Source organism: Arabidopsis lyrata, assembly GCF_000004255.2.
Source record: "Arabidopsis lyrata subsp. lyrata unplaced genomic scaffold ARALYscaffold_5, whole genome shotgun sequence".
Lineage (NCBI taxonomy): Eukaryota > Viridiplantae > Streptophyta > Magnoliopsida > Brassicales > Brassicaceae > Arabidopsis > Arabidopsis lyrata.
In genome coordinates, this window is record NW_003302551.1 from 19209642 (window position 1) to 19233020 (window position 23379).

Genomic DNA, 23379 nt, shown 5'->3' on the forward strand with positions numbered 1-23379 from the left:
TCATATAGTCTCTAACGGCCATCGATCGATCTGCCAATCACCACCTGCCACGCGTTGATTCCAGACTCTTCTTATTTTGCCACTTGAATCCGCACGTGCCAACCCACACGTGTAATACTATATCAGAAATACTCAGGGACTAAAACACAGTTAAGATCTAGCTGAAACTGCTCGTAACCTACACATTCGTCTTCTCTGCATCTGTACATGAGACCACTCGACTTCCGGAAACAAACAGAACATGCTAAGTTACCGCAGTCGTGATCGTATAGAGGATACGGGTCTATGAAAAGAGGGTGATGATGCAAAGCATGCTCTAGTTTCCGTGGGAGATTGGCGCATACTTCGTGGAGAAAGAAGTCACATTCCATGCAGTTGTAGAAATCATGGAAGCTGATAGGACGCATGCATGCCTGACATTGCTTTGCTGAGTCTCGTATACGGTCGTATTTCTCAAGCTTTAGGTAATGACGATGATGACAAAAATGTTCTATCAAACCATCACCTACTTTTTTGAATGGGGCGATATCTTCAGTTTCATCCGGTTCTTCCGGTGCCCATTCGAGTTCTCCCCCGTTCCATATTTTTCTATGCGTTGCACATTTTGAATGGACTACATAAGAGCAATCCTCGTGATTGCAAGAATATTGACCATACTTGATGTCAACATGCTTGTAGCAAACCCTGCATAACGAAACTTTGGTTGGAAGGTGAGGAGTGTGAGAAAGTCGATGAGGGTGACGCGTGATCTTTATGACGCGTGGTAAATCAACACAACTCTTGTGAACCATGTAATCACATTGGTAACAAGCATAAGTTGGGTCCAAAAAGTTGATCAACCCACAAGCATCACATGGAAATGAGAGTGGTCGACGGAACAAGGCGAGTGAATGGTGATGGCTTCTTGGATTTTGAATTGTAAGAGGTGGAAATTTTCTGGTACAACGGAAATCCAAGGAAAAGTTGCATACCGAACAACGATAGAACCATTCGCTGAGATCATTCCCACACAAAGTGCATTTATCGAATATGATATTGGATTTGGACCCAATAGTTTGGAGGTATTCAGGCATGTTCAATCCCGAACGGCATAGAAAACTAAGGAAGTCACCGTAGTTGACGTCCACTATGATCTTGGTTTCATAGTTTACAAAGGTGAAAGTGAGTGGATGTTGAGGATGATAAGGGTGAATCATCTTACTTGGAATCTGAAGACATCTCCCGTGGAACTCTATGTCGCATATGGTGCAGTAGTAATGGAAATTCTCAGTGATTCCACGTAACTCCCAAGAAACATCGTTTTTCCCGCACGAAAAGCAGTTGTGCTTAACCTTGTAATTGTCTCGACGGGAGACATTGTGCGGGTGAGCTGGATCAGAAACAATGCATCTCGGCCCTTCTTCTTCATCACCCATTTCCTTTTACTATTTTGGTTTTTGACTTTTGATGATTGTGTCTTGTCTGTCTAAAAATTTGTCTTATCCCCTTAACATTTACACCAAAGAAAAGAAAAAAAATTTGTCTTATCCCCTCCATGTATCTTCATTATTGTTCCTACCAAAAAAAAAAAAATGTATCTTCATTATTGTGGATCTAGCATTAATGTATGTATGTGAAAAATAGATTAAACAACATAGCATCATGTTTCTATAATAAACAAAGACCAACTTACAACTTATATACAACATTATATTGACCCAGCCCAAAGATTCATTTCTTATGCATTGTTTTGGCCAACTTGGAACAAAATTTATCATTAAATTAAGGTCTCCAGGCTGTCCACGTTACAAGCAAATATAGTATAGTACACTTATTAAATTTAGATTATAGAAACCTAATTAGAGCCAGCTCATGCTCCCAAAAGTCAACAGTCGCGAAACAACTCTTTCCAAAAAACATATACTATTCTGTGTTCTTGAAGTAGACAGAATATACGAATTTGTTTTTATTACTACTGCTGTTTTTGTAGCTTCTTTCATAGATCACATCGTCCTGGAAAAAAATGCTTGGATTTGGTTTAATTTGGTTGAAGGTTTTGTACAGCTAGCACTTTATATTCTGTTATCATATATTTTATTTAATTCGAAAGTGTATCTACCAAACAATTACAGTTTTTTTTTTTAAAAAATATTGTTACATTTTCGTTTTATCATCAGCAACGTGAGTCAGCAGAGTTGTAATGAGACCAATACTCTTTCACAAGCTTTCCGAACAAAGAGTTTTCATCCTTCATCAACTTCATTGGCTCATCATACTCCACAATTCGTCCTAAAATGTAACCAAAACCCATCAAATATCTAATTTCGGAGGAGAAAAAAAGATCAAGATGATGCTTGCAACAACACTCACCGTCGCTGATGGAGAGAACCATTGTACAATCCATAACGGTAGGGATACGGTGAGCCACGGTTATGACGGTGCAATCTGCAAATTCACGCCGGATTGTTTTCTGAAGTATCAAATCTGTTGCATTATCTATCGATGCGGTTGCTTCGTCGAGTACTAATACTCTGCTTCTTCTCAAAACTGCTCTGCCTAAACAGAACAACTGTCTCTGTCCCATGCTCCAATTTGATCCATCCTCCACAACTAAACAAAAACATAACACAACTTTAAGCCACAAAAAAATCTGAATTTCCAGAAATCTCTCTCTTTTTAAGAAACTAAGATTTTTTTACCTAATGAATCTAAACCGTTCTCTTTTTCTTGAACCACTTCTTTTAGTTGACACTTTCCAAGAACCTGCATTTAAAAAAAATGGCTTTTTGTTTAATCTCAACTTCTTTATCAGATTCATAGTTTTTTTCAAATGTGTTTTTTAGTTAAACGTACCTCCCAAATCTCAGCATCTGAATGCTGACACAAAGGATCCAGATTAAATCTCACTGTTCCATTGAACAGAGTTGGATCCTGAGGTATAATCCCAAACCTTGATCTCAGATCATGAACTCCAATCTTGGAGATGTCAACACCGTCAACGACAATCTTTCCTCCAACAGGCTCAACAAGTCTGAACAAAGCACTGATCAGAGTTGTCTTTCCACTACCGGTCCGGCCAACAATTCCAATCTTGTTTCCTCCTTCAAATGTGCAGCTGATTCCTTTTAGAACCAATGGGGATTCTCTTCTGTATCTTATCTGGATATATGAACATTATAAGATTAAGAAACTCTCTTTTTTTAAACTAGGGAGTGAAAATGTCTCAATCAAACTTACCTGCAAATCAGAGATTTCGACACGGCCTGTAACCGGCCAATTAACCGGTGGTCGGGTCTCTTCTATTACTTCAGGAGCCTCAGGTGTTAAATGTGTGTACTGATTAAGTCTTTCAACCGAAATGATCCAGTTAGCTAAGTAGCATTGGTTCTGTACGGAGTAAACAAGTCCCAGGTTTAATGATAAACCGTAAGATAGAGCCATACCGATGAACCCTGACACAAGAAACAAACACCATTAATAAGCAAAACGGTGAATCACATCTCAAGGAACTTGTATTTTTGGTGATGACTCACCAGAGCTAAATGTTCCTGTAGGAAGCAAAACCATGCAGAAAGCAGTGGAGGCAAGAACAATGGCGCTGACGGTTTCAAGCCGCTGGATCAGCCATTCGTTAGCTGCAAAGCTATGGAAGAAAGGACTGGCGTTTGTATCAATAAGTGTGAGACTTTTCTTGAAAAACCTCTCTTCTTCATCAAATGCTCTTATTGTTATTGCTCCTGCTACTGATTCTGCTAAATGATTCGCCACATAAGATCTTGTCGTGCCATTGATCCGCATCAACTCTTTCGCTGTTTGGAAGTAGTACTTCTGTAAAACAAAACAGAAACTCTTACTCTTTGGTTACTACATAGAACACAAGATCTATTAAGAGGAAATTAAGAAAAAGAATCTGACCTGTAAACGAAAAGCTAGATAAACCATGGGAACAGATACAAACAAGACTTGCCAAGTAACAATAGCTAACACTCCAAGACTACAACCTGTGTTTACCGTAGACGCCACCACAAAGATCAGACCGAAAGGAACGTCAAGATCTACAATGCTCAAGTCAGATGAGACCTGTAAATCCAAAGAAATTACAGTTAAAGATTGAACAAGACAATAAACATAATAAACATTCATCAAGTTCATCAGCATTTACCCTGCTAAGAATCCTTCCAAGAGGTGTGGAGTCATAAAATGACATAGGCGCTCTAAAAAGAGAGTTAAGAAGCTGAGAAAACAATGAAGCTGATGACTTCATGCACATAATCACGACACAGACAGATCTAACCATCAAGCAGAGAACTGAGGACAACCCAATCAATAAGTAGACCAAGATCAACTTCAAAGTGCTAACTTGAGGGTTATCTACGTTTGCAGCCATCCAAGAGTTCTGAAGAATCTGTCCAATTGCAAACATGACCTGAGCTAAGCTCGCGATGAAGAAGAATATGTAACCTTTGTTCTGATTCATGTACTGTATGTACGGTCTCAACCCCGTGTCTCCCTTTTCTCGCTCTTCCTGTTTGATCAAACGACTCGGTTTCAAGACCTTGGATTGGGACGAAAGGACTCTGTTGATTTCCTTGACCGGTTTGCTGGGGTTGTCTACCGCAAACACTCTTTCTGATCCAGCGGTTTCTCTGTGAGCGTTCACGAGATCTTGAAAGTCTCTGCTTCTAGCTAGGAGTTCTTGATATGTATCGGCTTCAGTGATTTCTCCATCTGACATCAACTAGAGAAACAAGTACTGTAAGCAACCAAGACAAAAACTGATCAAGAAACATAAAACGAAGAGAATCAATTCTGATTTCAAGATCAAATTACCAAAACAGAATCAAAAGCAGGCAAGAAATCCACTTGATGTGTAACCAACAACACAGCTTTTCCCGCGAGAGCGTCCATAACGTATTCCTGAATTCATGCACATTAGTTTCAACATTTCCAAGAAAATGACAATGTGAGGTTTCTGCTTTAGTATGTACTTACTTGGAACAAACTAGAAGCAGTGTGTGCATCAACAGCACTGAATGGATCATCAAGGAGATAAATATCTGCATCTTGGTATAGCGCACGAGCGAGTTGAATCCTCTGTTTCTGTCCTCCACTAAGATTCACACCTCTTTCACCAATCTCAGTCTGGTCTCCATCAGGCAAGATCTCAAGATATTTGTCTAGGCTAGACTTTTGAATTGTCTCACGGTAACGTTGTTCATCTATCACACCTCCAAATAGTATGTTATCTCTTATTGTCCCTGTTTGGATCCATGCTGTTTGGGATACATAGGCGATGGTACCATAAAAATCGATCTGTTGGATAATTCAAATCAAGATGATCAGAAACATAATTTTTGAATATATGAAGTTGTTAATATCTAAAGCTAAGAGGACTTACTGTTCCTGAGACACATGGAGTTTCACCGAGAATAGCAGCTAATAGTGTTGACTTGCCAGAGCCAACTTCACCACAAACAGCCACTTTCTCACCAAACTTAACCTCAAGACTCACATTTCTCAAGTTTGGTTTTGTTAAACCTTTCTCCTCCCAAGAAAAGCTCGCAGATTTAATAACAATCGCGTTCTGATCGCCTTCGGATCTCTGTTTTCTCCGCCTCTCCCCACCTTGAAGCTCAGGAGCTTCTAAAAATGTTGCAATACGACTGAAGGCAACTTTAGCCTGAATTGTCACTCCGATAACATCAGGGATCATTCTTACTGGATCTTGGACCAGACGTAGTGTTGCCACAAAAGTGAAAACATTACTTGCTCTCAATGGAATGCCTAGGAAATAACATGTGGCAAAAGTTGCAGCAGAGACAAACACCGGTGATGACCAAAACAGAACCGCATTGTAAGCCTTTCTCATTGAACCGCCTTCAAAGATTTCAACTCTATGTTCCGTAGCTTCTCGATAACCTTCTTGAAATGTGATTCCCACGCATAGAGCTTCAAGACCTTCATGTTGACAAGAGACTCATTGCAGGCCTTAAGCCGCTCGTCTTGAGAGGTCATGAGTTCGCTTTGGAACTTGTTCTGAAGTTTCGCGATAGGAGCATTGCATAGAACAGTAAGTATTATCACAGCTAGAGCTGAAAACGTAGCAACTCCCACAGAATGAAAGAGAATCCCAAGCGCGATTAGTAGCTGAAAGCTTGTTGTCCAAAGCTGGTGAAACCAGTATGGAAACTCCCCAATTCTGTAAGCGTCAACAGTCGCGTAGTTCATAATCTCGCTGCCTGAATGGATCAATCTTGAAGAGTTATTCAATCTCAGTTGTTTCTTGTTTATAGCTGCAGTTAGTAGAGACCTCACGCGTAAACCGACAATTCTACATCTGAAGTACCATTGTCTCTGAGACAAAGACTCTATCATCTTTGAGAAGAACAGCAACACAGCCAACACAAGCCCTTCATATCTAAAGCTTTCATTGCCTTCAGCAACCAAAATGAAAGCATTCAGAAGCAAAGGACCAGCTGAAACAGCAACGATCTTCAGAAAAGCAAAGCAACCAGAGGTCAAAAGATCTCTCCACACACAAAGAACAGTCACTTTCAAGATCGAAGGCTGACAAGAACTCCCTAATCTTCTCTTCTGCTCATTGAGATTCTCCTTGAACAAGGAATAACACGTCTCTGCACGCTCTTCCTCGCGAAGCTCGGGTATATCTTCTTCCTCCAAGTCTTTCACATTTCCTCTCTTTATCAAAGAATTCAACCACCAGAATGATAACTTACTGAACAACCCAGCTACAGCAAACTGGCTAACCCGATTATCAGAATCGGCTTTTTCGTTGTTCCCACTTGAATCACCAACATTAAGAGGCTCATTCAAACCACTCTCACCAGATTCATCAAATCGATAGCCTTTATAAGCACTTAAGAGTAATAAAACTGACCCAGGCAGTAACAAAACATCAAGAATCGTCCTAACTGCTAATTCTTCTCCAAAAACAGCATTGTTCACAGATAAACAACTTGAGACCAGACCATAAAAGAAGGAGAAGATAGATAACAATCTCAACGATGATTTTCGAATTCTTGCTCCTCTAATGCAAATAACTAAGTTAATCAAGAGCCATGTAAACCCTTGAATCAGAATCACAAGCCAGAGGATTAAGGGCTTATTGGAGTGCTCTCGTAAAACCCAAATCCCTAAAACCAAATCTAGAGATCCGATGATTCCGTTGAACACAGCAGACACTATTCGCAGACAAAAGAATCGATGAATCCTTTTGGGAGATTCCTTGTGAAAGAAGCAAATACAGAGAGTTAGGAATGAGAGTGTGATACCGAAACATATCTGCAGAAATCCAAGAGTGCAGTTTGATGTGTGGTGATTCCCGCAGAACCAAGTCCAAAAATTTTCTATCATTATTTTTTCTGGTTTCTCTTCTCCTTGAGAGAAAAAAAAAACAAATTTTCAGGAAAATTTTGGTACTCACTTCTCCTATTTTCTCGTCTAAATTTTCGGGCATGCAAACAAGAAAGAAGAAGGGAAAAAAATAGACTGAAAAAAATATATGCAAAAGCGGGAAACGAAAGATCGATTCGAGAGAAAGAGAAGAAGAAGAAGAAGAAAAAGAAGAATTTGGTTACTCTCAACTTCTCTGCTTTTTATGGTTAAAGCATTTAATTAATAATTTGGATACCGCAGAACTCAAATTTATGTATATAGGGAAAATATTGTTTTATTTGGATTCTCTTAACCAGAATTATTTCGGGTTTGATTTGTGAAGTATTACAAGTTGTACAGCTTTTATTTTTACCAATCACAAAAACTTTATCAAAAGCGTTACTAAAAGTTTTATTCTCAGCTTTTTTGTACAGCTTTTTCGTACAGCTCTTACATACAGTTTTGCATTATTCCGGTAAAGCTAGCAGCTAAAAAAATTGTACTTTGGTTACCAATCAAACTCTTCATTAGTTGATTTGATGTTTTCTCTAATTTTTTTTTGGAGGATTTATCACTTTACCATATAGTAATATTAATATTATTTTATAGATTTCACTTAACACTCTGACACTCCTCTATAGTCTCTCTATCAAAACAGAAAGAAAAGACAAATAAACAGTGTCTACTCTCAAAGAGCACAAGTCTTACAACAACACATGATTGGGTTATATCTATAAAACAGAGATTAATATTTATTTTAGTGGAAGCATGAATGATGTGATTATTTTTTGTTTTTTCCTGAATAATATTGGTTGTATTTGTCTTCTTTTGTTTCCCTTTAGAAGCTAAGCGTGAATGTGTGATTATCTAATAGAGTAGGTTGTCCATGTACTTAAAACTCTTTTACGTCAAAAACAAAATTTGAAGACTTTTACTTTTTTACATTTCATTTAGTACGAGATGCAAAATATATAGAGATGACTCATTTGCCTTTGTCCCGTCTATTTCGAATAATATCTCTCAGCTGTTAGCCTGTTAATTGTTAGGCCGGTCAATTTTTCACAGTAAATGGTCATATAAAAAAATTATAACAAATGAGAAAAGTAATTATAAAATGACCCAAAATATGTATATATAAATAAATGATCTGCATCAGTTACTATTAAATGCTTTATTTTGGTATTTGACTATACATTTTTACAAATATAAATTTTTTAAAAAAAAAATTAAGCTTTGCTCACAAGATAATTCATATTTAATGAGAGGTAGTTCAAATAATCCCAAACTGAGTTAAAAGTAGAGTTTAAATTTTAACTAAAACTGTTCAAAATCTAACGCTTACTAGTTTGTGGAGTTTAACACAGAGAATTTGAAAATGTGGGTGGTTTAGTCTTCAGTATAAAAAATGATGTGGATATAGATCGTTATTCTTTTATTCTACTGTAAAGTGAATAAATTAGAGATTGGCGAAATGTTTTGTTTTCTTTAACATGATTGGCGATATGTTCTTGTTGGCATCTCAATTCGCATTTATATATAAAATGAAGGCATAAAGTAAGAAAGCAACAATCTATATATACATTTTTGAATGACTTTTAGCAAATAAATCCTGGAGTTGGACCTTATTTACGGATGAATGCCATTGGCATTAATTATTTAAATTTGAAAAATATTACTTAAAGATATTACCAATACGATTTCGAGAATCATAAATTCATATCTTCCTTAATTTTCTGAGTCATTAATGTGATAATATTTAGGAAATATTTCTCTGTAAAAAAAAAAATCCACATTAATGAAGGCATTAAAATCGACACTAACAATTAAATTATTTAGATGTTCAATTATTTTAAGATTCTTATATCTTATTTGATATTTTTTTTTTAATATCTCATTCTTTAATTACTGCGTTTAGAATTTATTGGTTGTTACCTATTTTTTGGTGAAATTTATTGGTTGTTACTTAATAAGTAATTATGGTGCGTTTATTTTAGTTAATATCTAATTTAAAGGATTTGTTTTCTTTTATTATTAATAAATGAATAACATGTATAGAAATAAAAGATTTTTTTGCGACTCCATAATAAAAATATTAAACTCTTATTTTCTACATTTCTTACACATAATATCCTCTTATTCAATAACAAAAAATATATATTACATATTTTTAAAAATATTTATAATATTTAAATTATATAAAAAATTTGTAATATTAATATTATTTCAACTCTATACAAATTTAATATATATGTATATATATCTTATGGGAACCATTTAAAAGAAATTTTTAAATTGACTTGAATTATATAGCTTTTAAATAAAAGTATTATTAAAAAGAAAAATAACTAAATAATGTTTAATTTCACGGGACGGATAATATGATGGGACGGGTTTGGGTTGATATTTATAAAAGATCGTATACCACGGGTGAAATCCTAAAATTAACAATCAAAATAATCTATCAAACAAATTACATTTTGATTTTTTTAAGAAAATATAGCCCCGCGGTACACCACAGGTTAAAATCTAGTACATTATGTAATTAATTGGATATACTTATATAAATTCAGATTCGCGTTATATGATTGTCTTGGGACCTCAATCGCATTATATGTAAGCATCGTATTCTAACACGTGACAGTGTGACAGTGACTCCCACAGAAGTCGGATCCAAATCGAACTATAAAACTTCTTCACAAAATATATTTTTTCCCGACCATTTTATTAATTTAAAGAATCTACTTTCCGTCGTTTTTTCCCAACCATAGATTTTCGTTGGTGACTTCTTTTTATGATGTCTTCGCAGGGACTGCGTTGGTGACTAGTAATGATTAAATTTAGTGGAAAAAAAACAGTACTCTTTTTGTTATGATAAATGTATGGTCGCAGAGGGCCAAAGTCCAAGGTGAAGTGTTAAATTTGATTTTAGTTTGTTTTTGTGTTTAGTTTTGAATATTAATGGCCAAAGTAATTTAAATAGAGAAAAAGTGTTTTACACACAGTTGTTGTTAATCAGCGTTTGGTTATGTTTTTTTATTTTATTTTTATATGTGGCATATAGTGGCATTCCAATACTATTTTTGAAAGACTACCTAGAGATCATATTCTAGATTTGGTAGGAAAAAAACATAGAAATGAGATCACCGACTTGCTTGTGTGATTCCAACTTATTATTACCGTTTGTTTAATTTTAAAAATATATATAGCACTCCATTAAAACAAAAAACTCCATGTATAAATCATATAATTCCATTGGCCAGTTCATTAGAACTTTGAATATTATTTAAACCTGTGAGATCTTAGAATGGACGAAACATACTTTAGAAAAAACAAAATTTAGAGGCTCACATCACGTGAACAAATAAAAAAAAAAAACTCAATAAGCCAGACATTAATCCTCCTTATGAGTCATATGAATTTCATGAAAAGAAGTAATAAATTACTGAATCACCTGCTCAACCTAAAGTAACCAAGAGAGTTATCGTGCAATGTTTAAGAAATTGTTTACCTTTAGAACTCACTTAGCTTCTACTTTTATTTACATTTTTGGACAAAACTTTTTACTTTATTTTACGGTCTTCATTTCAATTAAAATATGAAGAAATGTCTAGTCCATGTTCCTTCTAAATTTAATTACAGTGGGTTACAGTACCGTTTAATTTATTATGGATAATATGTGTCGTGTGTATAGTTTAGTTAGTATCGTCATGGCTCACGTCGTTCGTTTTGGCTTTTGAAACTTTTTATATCGTCATGATTGTATTCAAGTTCCACTCCGTCTCTTATATATATATATCTCATGTAAACTCCACATAATATATTTATCTTTGACTGAAAACTTTGACGTACGTGTTCAAGAATCTGAAATCTGATGAGAGGATAGATCTTAGGAACGTAGGACAAAAATTCGTCAAATATTCAATGATATCATTTGTATTTTTGTAACTTTGCATGTGCACGTATTATTGACCATTTGATCTAATTAAAGGTCCGATCAAATTTAAACCGGAATCTTATAAACACGTTAATTCAAATCTCCAAATTATATGAGGCGAAATATATAGTTACAGTGTTAGATAATTATGGAATAATGGTTTTGAAAACATCAGCAAATCCTTTAGCACTTTTATTTTCAGTTAGAAATAAATTGAACGATTTGCAATTTGCATTATTATGACAAGAATGGAAACAAAAAAAGCAGCGGACGAGATGGCTTTGAGCTTTTCCAAGAAAGTGTACTTTGCTGTCGACTACGCAAAGTGACAAATTTCTGGTTACCACTACTTGAAGAAAAAAAAAAGTTAAAAATTTATTTGGCTGTTTCTTTTACAGCGTCATTTGCTACGTCACTTTTGACTTTATTAATTTATCCTTCCTTTATTTCAGTTTTGCTTTTTGGATTTTCAGGTCCATTTTTTGGCTTTGATTTTTTGTTGTAATTTTGTATATTTTTTCGCTTATTGTTGTTTATTAATATTTAGGCCTTTTGGGTATTTTTGTTGAAAGATCCATTAGGCTTATAGGCCCAAAGAAACGGATTTAGACCAATTCCACTGTAACTTCTGAGAAGACGGAAGCGGGTTAAATCATAAACCGGTCTAAACCGAGAAATACTGAAATGTTCATCGTCTTTTCTCCTCTTTCCAAAGACATGCGAATTCTCTGATCAGATCCAATTGTCAACTTCTCGGTGTTTCTCGTTTCCATTTTTCGAAAGCCCTAATCTTTTATGGAAGCTAACAAAAAAGCGAAACCTAGTTATGGAGATGTTATTAGCAATTTACCTGATGATCTTCTCTGCCGTATCTTGTCATACCTTTCAACAAAAGAGGCTGCTTTAACATCGATACTCTCAAAGCGCTGGTCCAATCTACTTCTATCGATACCTATTCTTGTTTTCGACGATTCCGTGTTACTGAATCCGCAAAAGGGTCAACGAAAAAATGTTTTTTTCAAGGCTTTCGTGGATAGGTTACTCTCTCAACGAGTCGAGACTTCATCACCTGTTCAAAGAGTCTCTCTCAAGTGTCGTCAAGGAGGTGTTGCACCAGATTGTATAATCAAGTGGATACTAACAACAGTAAGGGATCTTGGTGTCTTAGATCTTTCTCTATGCATCGATTTTGGAATCTTTCATTTGCCATTTAATGTCTTTAGGAGCAAGACTTTGGTAAACCTTAGAATTGGAACAATGATCCGTCTTGGTCAGTTTCCTAAAGATGCTGTTTCTCCGACGCTTAATTCTCTTGTTCTTGATTTGGTTGAGTTTCGTGATGATGATAAGGTTGGGTTTAGACAGATTCTGTTAGTTTTTCCTTCACTTCAAAGCCTGCGGGTCCATGAATCCAACAAGTGGAAGTTTTGGAATGGGTCTGCTTCAACTCGAACGCTCAAGAGTCTTGTATATAGAAGTGATGATGATTCCTCTGCTCCTAAACCTTGTGTTTCGTTTGATACTCCAAGTCTTGTTTACTTGGACTATTCGGATATGGTTGCGGATAAGTATGAAAATTTGAAATTTGATAGCCTTGTTGAAGCTAGGCTTGATCTTCATTTGACTGCTTATCAAATCATGCGCAAACCAAATAACATTGGTTTTGTTTCTGGTGACATCACAACCTTGTTCAAGGGGATCAGAAATGTCAAGATCCTCTGCTTATCTCCGGATGCTTTAGAGGTCAGTCTTCTTGAGATGTGTGGCTTTTTTTGTGGGTCAGTACAAGAGAGTTGATTTTGGTTGTATGTTTCAGGCGCTCTATTACCGGGGTGACAGGATACCGGTGTTCAACAATTTGATATCGTTATCTCTGGGAAGCGATAAACCTCATGGTTCACCATTCATCTTCTGGAAATTGCTTCCATCTCTGCTCAACAACTCTCTTAATATTGAAACACTCACCATCAAGGTATTATACAAAAGAAGTTATATGTATACTAAGTCTGAATCTACAATGATATTTTCTCCAATGTTTTTGCAGGGTCTAGTGCACTATGTTGCTGAAGGATGGGAAGGTTTGAGTCCTATGAGCCGTCTCTGCTTTTCATGGGATGCTGTGTCTGATTCTCTGTCATCATCTGCAATGAAGGTTTTAGAGATCACTGGGTATAAAGGAACCTCGCAAGAGCTTAATCAAATGAAGCGTTTATTGGGGAATCTATCGCGTCTTGAAGTGGTTAGGGTTTACCACAAGGCAGTGGATGATAGAGAAAGAAGTAGCGTCATGAAAGATCTTTTGCTTCTTCCCAAAGCTTCATCCGAATGCGAGATCCAAGTCATGAAGGAAACTGCTTGAATTTCCCAAGTTTGATTGTTTTTAGTTGTTAGACAAATCTTAGTATTCGGCATCACAATTAGTAAATCATAGTCTGTAATGATCGTGACATTGTTAAGTGAATTAATGTCTTCTAAGCGCGAGTTAGTAATCCGCCAGCTCCGGTAAACCTTTACCAGCGAGACTTATCGCCACTTCGCTGGTGGTTCAAACTCGCAAACCTCTGTGTCTCTTTCTCTCTTTTTTTTTTTGCAAATCGTATTCATTAAATCGTATTCTTGAGTCTTCATTAAATCGTCATTAACTCATTAGTATAAAAATCCTTAAATAGTATTCCCTCCGTTTCATAATATAAGTCGTTTTAGCTAAAAGCACGCAGATTAAGAAGATTTACTTTTAAAAAGTTCAGCCAATCATAAAAAAGACGGCATAATATAAATAATTATAAAATATTAAAATAATATATAATTTGCCTAGGAACTTGAAAACGACTTATGCTGTGAAACAAAAAAAATTCTCCAAAACGACTTATATTATGAAACGGAGGGAGTAATATTCGTATGGCTCGCCGAGTAAATCACTAATCACCAAATACGCCTTTTGCCCTAAAATCAAAATCTTTTAGACTCTACAATACAAACCCTTGCCACGTTGATTTCTCGCTCTCGTCTACAATGGCAAAGCCCTAAATCGTTGAGCGATATTCGTCGGATTCGCATATAAAGATTACAAAACTTCCATAATCCTTCTTTGTGATCTTGTAGATAGTACTGTTTGATTATTTGATTCTTTTTTGTTTTCCGTTGAGAATTCTAATGGAACCTTACGATTCTAAACATTGAAATCTCGAATCTCGATAGAAGTGATGTGTGGAACCTTAATATTGAAATATGGAATCCTTTTGTTCTTTGTTCAGGCTCTATAAGAATGGATTCTTCAGGTTCTAAAAGAATCGATTCTGGTTCTAAAGATATGATCAACGATTTGCCAGACACACTTCTTTGCCACGTTTTGTCATACCTCACTACAAAAGAAGCTGCTTCAACATCTCTTCTCTCGAGACGATGGCGTGACCTAGTTGTTCTTCTTCCAAACCTTGAATTTGATGACTCCATCTTTCTGTATCCTGATAAGAGGGTAAAGAATCCTTTACATGAGCAAGGTTTCGTGGGTTTCGTGTATTGGGTTAATAATAAAAGGCTGAAGCTTTCTACAAGCTTTCCGGATTTTGTGGATAGAATCCTTGATCTGCAAGGCAATTCTCCTCTACACAAATTCTCTCTAAAGATGGTAGATGGTCATGATCCAGTTGATCCAGATAGTGTCATTCTTTGGATACACAAGGTGTTGGTACGTGGTGTATCAGATCTCCATCTAGCCGTGGATTTGAAGGAATGGACGTCATCACTTCCCGCAAAGATATTCTTGACCGAGACACTGGTTAAGTTGACTCTAAAGATTAGAGATGGTCCTCGCATTGATGTGAAAGATGTTCATCTTCCAAAACTTAAGACTCTCTATCTCGAGTCAGTTTCGTTTGATAAGTATGATATTGGGTTTAGCAAGCTTCTTTCTGGTTGTCCCATGCTTGAAGAACTTGTTCTCGATCATATATGGTCATGTGTATGGACATCTTGCCCTGTTTCTGTCGCCACTCTCAAGAGACTGACGTTTTGTTGTGAGAACATGAAGTTTTGCAGTATGCACGAGGAAAATCCAAATAATGTGTCCTTTGATACTCCAAATCTTGTCTACTTGGAATATGCTGAAGTCATAGCGAACAATTATCCAAAAGTAAATTTCGATTCGCTTGTTGAAGCCAAAATCGATATTTGGATGACATATGATCAGCTAGAAGAGGTGACACTTAGAGACAATTATGAGAAAAACTTTATGGTTGGCACCGCAACAGATTTTATAGTTGGAATCCGCAATGTTCAGGTTCTCTACTTATCTGCCGACACTCTCGAGGTTTGTATTCCATTCTCATCTTTCTTCTAATCTTTCTCATTCTATGATATTTTGTATAAGGAATTGAGTCAATGATTGCATCTGAGTGATGATGATCTAGTTGATTATGAGATGGTTTTGGTTTCAGGTACTCACGTATTGTTGCAAACAAATACCGATATTCAACAACCTGACTCATTTAACTATCCAGAGTAAACCAAAAGTTGGATGGAAATCATTACTAAAGCTGCTTAAGAATTCTCCAAAGCTTGAAACTCTCGTCTTTCAAGTATGAAACAAACCTTTTAAAGCATCATATGTTTAAAACAAACCCTTTAAACACACAAGATTAATGCAACTTAACGTTGAAATCATTCCTCTTTATGTTTCAGGGACTCCTTTATAGAGATACAGAGGAGGAGGGCGTTGCTATCATCAAAATAGAGAAACAAATAGAGAAGGTGAAGCATTTTTTGGAAACAATGCCACATCTTGAACAACTGGTTTTACACTATGATTCATCTATTGACGGAGATATGAAAGTGTCATCGCAACTTCTGATGCTTAGTAGCTTAGCTTCACCAAAGTGCAAGGTCCAACTTATCCCTTTCGTAACCTGAGCGTATCATCTACTGTTCCCACTTCGTTCGGACGATATGAGAGGTCCTCTTCTTTAGGAGAACATTTATGGTTTCTGACTTTTTGGTTATATCAAAACCATATATGAATATGTCTTCCTTCTTTCGTTTAGCATCACAGTTTTTAAGAACGTGTTTGTATTCTTTTCCAGTTTTGGCCGACAATGTTAACTTTCGTGTTTTGTGTGTTTCATCTTTTTGTTTTGTATTCTTGTGTTAACCATTTCTAGTTGACCGGGAAAAACAAATCTAAAACATGAGACCTACCTTGCCATAGGTTACTTCAAAAAGAAATCACCACTCGTTTTCTTGAGAAACTATGATCTGATCACAAATTTTTGATGGATCACTCTCTAATTGAGAATATGGAAGACTGTACTGTAGAAAATATACATTAAAATAACTTAATCTTGGTGAAGTATATATCTAACTGATCAACAGTTAAGTCAATCTCTCGACAGCTTGTTTTCTCACAAAAATGTGCTTTAACGTTGAAAGAATTTACATTAATTTTGGTGTTTAGAGAAAGAAGTAGCGTCATGAAAGATCTTTTGCTTCCTCCCAAAGCTTCATCCGCCAGCGAGATCCAAGTCATAAAGGAAACTGCTTGAATTTCCCAAGTTTGATTGTTTTTAGTTGTCGATCCGCATATGAATGAAGCTAAGTTGTTCTGTGTATATGAATGAATGTTGTTAGACAAATCTTAGTACTTGGCATCACAATTCGTAAATCATAGTCTGTATTGGTAGTGAATTAATGTCTTCTAAGCCAGAGTCTGCATTCGTAAATCATATAATCTGATACTCTGTAACACCAATTACTTCACCTAATTAAAATGATGGTAGTCATATTGTGTTAGAGAATGATCATCACATAAATTTAGTTAAGATGAATCTTGTAAACTAATGATGCTAGCCAGTAGCCACCGAGCAGCATTAACCGATGACAATGGTAACTTCATGATTTGTTTGTTTCAGTTCTTTTGTGTTTTATCTATTATATTGGTTCGGTTGGGTGGGGATAAAGATATGTAAACATGATAGCTATATATAAGTTATCTAGAAATGATACCACAGTGCTTTACTTCTACAAGAACTGTGATTAAAACTCGTTTCTTGATGGGTAATGTGAGTTGGTTAATGAGCATTATGGGAGATTTTGTACAGTTGAAGAATATTACAAAGATTACTCAAGGGCAATGTTAAAGACAAACTAATGTAAAGATAAGTGATATTTTACAATTGTTTTCTTTTTGGTGAATCATTTTACAATTGTTTTAGTAAAGCTTATCCGGAATATATAAGAAAGATTTCTAAAATTATATATTTTTTTTCAACTTTGTTTTTTGACTCCTATAAATTGTTTATGATGTTTATAAAAGGTTTCTAGATCAAAATCTAACACATGGACAAGTTAAAAATCCACAATTTCGCGCCATTAGTATTTTATTTTTTATAGAAAAACAAACTTAATAGTATTTTTGTAAAAATCGTTAAATAGTAATATTCCTATGAGGATTAAAAAAAAAAACTACAAAAAACAAATAATAATGATTTTTGCTCGCCAAGTAAATCACTAATCAGTAAATACGCCTTTTGCCCTAAAATAAAAATCTTTAGACTCTACAAAACAAACCCTTGCCACGTTGATTTCTCGATCTCGTCTACAATGAGAAAGCCCTAAATTTCTATTCTTCGCTTCCCTCCGGCAAAAGAGATTTCTGAATTCGGTTGTTCTAATCTCTCAATCGTTGAGCGATTTTGGTCGGATTCGCATAAAGATTACAAGTAATTAAACTACCATAATCCTTCTTTGTGATTTTGTATATTAGATAGTCATATATAGTACTGTTTGATTCTTTGATATTTTTTTTTATTTTTTCTTGTTTTCCGTTGAGAATTCTAATGGAACCTTACGATCCTAAACATTGAAATCTCGAATCTCGATAGAAGTCATGATGTGTGGAACCTAACTATTGAAATATGGAATCATTTTGTTCTTTGCTCAGGCTCTAAGAATGGATTCTATACAGGTTCTAAAAGAATGGATTCTGGTTCTAAAGGTATGATCAACGATTTGCCGGACGAACTTCTTTGTCACATCTTGTCATACCTCACTACAAAAGAAGCTGCTTCAACATCTCTTCTCTCGAGACGATGGCGTTACCTAGTTGCTTTTCTTACAAACCTTGAATTTGATGACTCCATCTTTCTGTATCCTGATAAGAGGGTAAAGAATCCTTTACATGATGAGGAAGGTTTCGTGTTATTTGTTGATAATAAAAGGGTGAAGCTTTCTACAAGCTTTCCGGATTTCGTGGATAGAATCCTTGATTTGCAAGGCAATTCACCTCTACACAAATTCTCTCTAAAGATGGTAGATGATCATGATCCAGTTGATCCAGATAGTGTCGTTCCTTGGATACACAAGGTGTTGGTACGTGGTGTATCAGATCTCCAGCTAGTCGTGGATATGAATGAATGGACATCTGATCCGCTTCCTTCAAGGATCTTCTTGAGCGAGACATTGGTTAAGCTGACTATAAAAATTAGAGATGGCCCTTTCATTGATGTGAAACATGTTCATCTTCCAAAGCTTAAGACTCTCTATCTCCGGTCAGTTGTGTTTGATGAGAATGATATTGGGTTTAGCAAGCTTCTTTCTGGTTGTCCCATGCTCGAAGAACTTGTTATCGATCATATAGGGTCGTGTGTATGGACATCTTGCCCTGTTTCTGTCGCGACTCTCAAGAGACTGACGTTTTGTTGCGAGAACTTGAAGTCTTGCGGTATGCACGAGGAAAATCCAAATAATGTGTCCTTTGATACTCCAAATCTTGTCTACTTGGAATATGCTGAAGTGATAGCTAACAATTATCCAAAAGTGAATTTTGATTCACTTGTTGAAGCCAAAATCGATATTTGGATGACAGATGATCAGATAGAAGAGACATTTAGAGACAATGAGGAAAACTATATGGTCGGCAATGCAACAGATTTTATAGTTGGAATCTGCAATGTTCGGGTTCTCTACTTATCTCCCGACACTCTCGAGGTTTGTATTCAATTCTAATCTTTCTCATTCTTGTGCTATTTTGTCTAAGGATTTAATACAATGATTGCATCTGAATGATGATGACATGCATCTAGTTGATCATGAGATGGTTTTGGTTTCAGGTACTCACGTATTGTTGCAAACAAATACCTATATTCAACAACTTGACTCATTTAACTATGAAGAGTAACCCAAAAGTTGGATGGAAATCTTTACAAAAGCTGCTTAAGAATTCTCCAAAGCTTGAAACTCTAGTCTTCCAAGTATGAAACATACCTTTTAGAGCATCATGTTTCCTTTAAACACACAAATATTAATGCAACTTAACGTTGAAACCTTTCCTCTTTGTGTTTCAGGGACTCCTTCACAGAGAGACGGAGGAGGAGGGCGTTGCTACCTGCCTATCATCAAGTTCGGTGAAAGTGCTAAAGATATTATTCATAAGTGATGACAAAATAGAGAAGCAAATAGAGAAGGTCAAGCACTTTTTGGTCACAATGCCTCGTCTTGAACAACTGGTTTTACACTATGATTCATCTATTGACGGAGATATGAAAGTGTCATCGCAACTTCTGATGCTTAGTAGGTTAGCTTCACCAAAGTGCAAGGTCCAACTTATCCCTTTAGTAACTTGAGCGTATCATCTACTGTTCCCACTTCGGAAGATATGAGAGTCCTCTTCTTTAGGAGAACATCTATGGTTTCTGACTTTTTGGTATCAAAACCATATATATATGAATATGTCTTCCTTCTTTCGTTTATATATAGCATCAAACTCTTAAGAACGTGTTTATATTCTTTTCCAGTTTTTGGTTACATCAACACCATATATGAATATGCCCACAAATTCTTTATAGTTGCTTAAAGATCTTTACATTAACCTGGACTATTATGGGTTCTTCCTTCTTTCGTTTAGCATCAAAGTTTTTAATTACGTGTTTGTATTACATTTTTTGGCCGACAATGTATACTACGATACTCCATTTGATGATGATCTTAGTATAGAATCAACCGAACTTCAGATGCTTGAAAAAGTAGCCTGACCAAAATGCAGGATTCAAGTTATCTCTGATAACATCAGCTTCTCATGAGACTTCATGTTTTGTTTGTTTCAATTTCCTTTTGTCGTTTTATCTGTTCTTAGTTGAAAAGGGACAAGAAAAGTAAACATGAGACCTAACTTGCCGCATAACTTGCCGTTTAGAACTCTATCATTGATGAATAATTTTCTTACCTAGCATTATTAAGAAATATTACAAAGATTACTCAATGGCAGTGTTAAAGACAAACTAATTTGAAGATAGATGATATATACATCTGGAAAAAAGTTTTGTGCAATATGGAAGAAAGACCTTTATCAAAAAAAAAACAAAAATTGTATTCAATATGGAAGAAAGATTTCTAAATTTTAGAAATTGTATTAAATGTTTAGAAAAGGTTCATCAGATTTAAGTAACAAAATCTGCTTTCATGTTTCTAATTTAATATCTAACACAAAGTTAAATAAAAATCCACAATTTCGTGCCACTCGTGCAAATTTGTTATTAATGAAATTAAAATGACAGAAATATTGACAAGAAAAACCAATTAAACATTAAACTTATAATCACACGCTGAGTAAATCTGACAAATATAAAAAGCCTTTCGCTCTAAAATCAAAATTTCTAGAATTGCAAAGCCCTAAAATTTCAATTATCCCGCAAGCTAATTTCTGAAGTCGGTTGTTCGAATCTCTCAATCGTTGAGCGATTTACGTGGGATTCGATAAGGTAAGTTTCCATAGAAATCTGGAATCTTTGTGTTATTTTTTGATTAGGCTCTAAGTATCGATCTGACTTTCACGGTGCAACCATGGATTCTGTTTCTAAAGATATGATCAACGTTTTGCCGGACGCACTTCTTTGTCATATCTTGTCATACCTCACTACAAAAGAAGCTGCTTCAACATCACTTCTCTCGAGAAGATGGCGTTATCTACTTGCTTTTGTTCCAAACCTTGAATTTGATGACTCTGTTTTTCTGCATCGGGATAAACGGGTAAAGAATCCTTTACGTGAGAAAGGTTTAGTGGGTTTCGTGCTTTTGGATGGCAACAATAAAAGGAAGAAGCTTTCGACAAGCTTTCCGGATTTCGTGGATAGGATCCTTGATTTGCAAGGCAATTCTCCTCTAGACAAATTCTCTCTAAAGATGGTAGATGGTCATGATCCTGTTGATCCGGATAGTGTCGTTCCTTGGATACACAAGGTGTTGGTACGTGGTGTATCAGATCTCCAGCTAGTCGTGGATATGAATGGATGGACATCTGATCCGCTTCCTTCAAGGATCTTCTTGAGCGAGACATTGGTTAAGCTGACTATAAAAATTAGAGATGGCCCTTTCATTGATGTGAAACATGTTCATCTTCCAAAGCTTAAGACTCTCTATCTCCGGTCAGTTGTGTTTGATGAGACTGATATTGGGTTTAGCAAGCTTCTTTCTGGTTGTCCCGTGCTCGAAGAACTTGTTATCGATCATATAGGGTCGTGTGTATGGACATCTTGCCCTGTTTCTGTCGCGACTCTCAAGAGACTGACGTTTTGTTGCGAGAACATGAAGTTTTGCGGTATGCACGAGGAAAATCCAAATAATGTGTCCTTTGATACTCCAAATCTTGTCTACTTGGAATATGCTGAAGTCATAGCGAACAATTATCCAAAAGTGAATTTTGATTCGCTTGTTGAAGCCAAGATCGATATTTGGATGACAGATGATCAGATAGAAGAGGTAACACTTAGAGACAATGAGGAAAACTGTATGGTTGGCAATGCAACAGATTTTATATTTGGAATCCGCAATGTTCGGGTCCTCTACTTATCTGCCGACACTCTCGAGGTTTGTAATCCATTCTCTTCTTTCTTCTAATCTTTCTCATTCTATGCTATTTTGTATAAGGATTTGAGTCAATGATTGCAACTGAGTGATGATGATGATCTAGTTTATAATGAGATGACTTTGGTTTCAGGTACTCACGTATTGTTGCAAACAAATACCGATATTCAACAACCTGACTCATTTAACCATCGAGAGTAACCCAAAAGTTGGTTGGAAATCAATACCAAAGATGCTTAACAATTCTCCAAATCTTGAAACTCTCGTCTTCCAAGTATGAACTAAAACCCTTTAAAGCATACAATTACACAAAGATTAATGCAACTTAAAGTTGAAACCTTTCCTTTTTATGTTTCAGGGACTCCTTCACAGAGATACCGAGGAGGACGTTGCTATATCATCAAGTTCAGTGAAAGTGCTAAAGATATTCATTAGTGATGAAAAAGTAAAAAAGCAAATAGAGAAGGTCAAGCACTTTATGGAAACAATGCCTCGTCTTGAACAACTGGTTTTATACTATGATGTGAAAGTATCATCGCAACTTCAGATGCTTAGTAGGTTAGCTTCATCAAAGTGCAAGATCCACCTTATCCCTAGTAACCTGAGCGTATGATCGACCGTTCCCACATCGGTATTGACGAATTGAGGTCCTCTTCTTTGGGAGAACATTTATGGTTTCTTACTATGTGGTTATACCATAGATGGATGTGTCTAGGCTTTTCTTGTAATAGCCAAACAGTTTCATTTATATGATATTAACAGTTATAGCAAAAAAAAATAGATGGATGTGTCTACAATACAAAACAAGTTCTTTTAGAATACCCTCATCATCTTAACAATAGTATGTTATTATTTTGATAGAAATTAAATAAATAATTAAATTTTAATTTTAAAAATAAAATTAAAGCATTAACAAAATGACAAGTGGAGGAATAGTTTCTTAAGAGTGTCTGTATAACTCACTCTTTTAGTTTTTATATTTTTTAGATACTCACTGAGAGGAAGAGTTTCTTAATGGAGATACTCTTACAGTTCTACCCCTCTAACAAAGACTATTACAAGTTCTTCCTTCTTTCGTTTTAGCATCAAAGTTTTTAAAAAGTGGTTTGTATTGCTGTGTTAGCTATTTCTAGTTGCACGGGAAAAACAAACTAAAACATGAGACCTACCTTGCCAGATAAGTTAACTTCAAAAACAAATTACCAGTCCAGTCGTTTTAT

The 23379-nt window shown here is 35.7% G+C and overlaps 5 protein-coding genes across 6 annotated transcripts; 4 read left to right on the forward strand and 1 right to left on the reverse strand.

Annotated features, from left to right (window-relative positions):
- Nucleotides 1-2038: 2038 nt before the first annotated feature.
- LOC9312559 (ABC transporter C family member 10) lies at nt 2039-7592 on the reverse strand. Its single transcript, XM_021024820.1, is given in 12 exon segments — nt 2039-2268; nt 2350-2589; nt 2679-2742; nt 2833-3138; nt 3217-3431; nt 3513-3807; nt 3895-4059; nt 4142-4717; nt 4810-4896; nt 4972-5292; nt 5378-5850; nt 5853-7592. Coding segments are annotated over 12 exon segments (4359 nt in total). The 5' UTR covers nt 7354-7592; the 3' UTR covers nt 2039-2152.
- A 4384-nt stretch (nt 7593-11976) lies between these two features.
- LOC9314329 (F-box protein At3g59150) lies at nt 11977-13799 on the forward strand. The gene is made up of 3 exons (XM_021024879.1): nt 11977-13051; nt 13125-13280; nt 13353-13799. The coding sequence occupies exons 1-3, from the start codon at nt 12104-12106 to the stop codon at nt 13665-13667; spliced, it is 1419 nt and encodes a 472-aa protein (XP_020880538.1). The 5' UTR covers nt 11977-12103; the 3' UTR covers nt 13668-13799.
- A 409-nt stretch (nt 13800-14208) lies between these two features.
- LOC110228213 (putative F-box/LRR-repeat protein At3g59160) lies at nt 14209-16444 on the forward strand. The gene is made up of 3 exons (XM_021024883.1): nt 14209-15617; nt 15745-15885; nt 15989-16444. Exons 1-3 carry the CDS (start codon nt 14574-14576, stop codon nt 16214-16216), a joined length of 1413 nt encoding a protein of 470 aa, XP_020880542.1. The 5' UTR covers nt 14209-14573; the 3' UTR covers nt 16217-16444.
- Nucleotides 16445-17446: 1002 nt separating this feature from the next.
- LOC110228207 (putative F-box/LRR-repeat protein At3g59160) lies at nt 17447-20480 on the forward strand. 2 transcript variants are annotated; one of them, XM_021024868.1, is made up of 4 exons: nt 17447-18021; nt 18243-19288; nt 19411-19551; nt 19645-20480. In XM_021024868.1, the coding sequence occupies exons 2-4, from the start codon at nt 18278-18280 to the stop codon at nt 19921-19923; spliced, it is 1431 nt and encodes a 476-aa protein (XP_020880527.1). In that variant the 5' UTR covers nt 17447-18021; nt 18243-18277; the 3' UTR covers nt 19924-20480. The 2 variants fall into 2 exon arrangements, with proteins under 2 accessions (XP_020880527.1, XP_020880528.1); XM_021024869.1 differs by having other exon boundaries at nt 18267-19288.
- Nucleotides 20481-20620: 140 nt separating this feature from the next.
- Nucleotides 20621-23040, forward strand: LOC110228212 (putative F-box/LRR-repeat protein At3g59170). Its single transcript, XM_021024882.1, has 3 exons — nt 20621-22162; nt 22293-22433; nt 22518-23040. The coding sequence occupies exons 1-3, from the start codon at nt 21140-21142 to the stop codon at nt 22770-22772; spliced, it is 1419 nt and encodes a 472-aa protein (XP_020880541.1). The 5' UTR covers nt 20621-21139; the 3' UTR covers nt 22773-23040.
- Nucleotides 23041-23379: the final 339 nt, after the last annotated feature.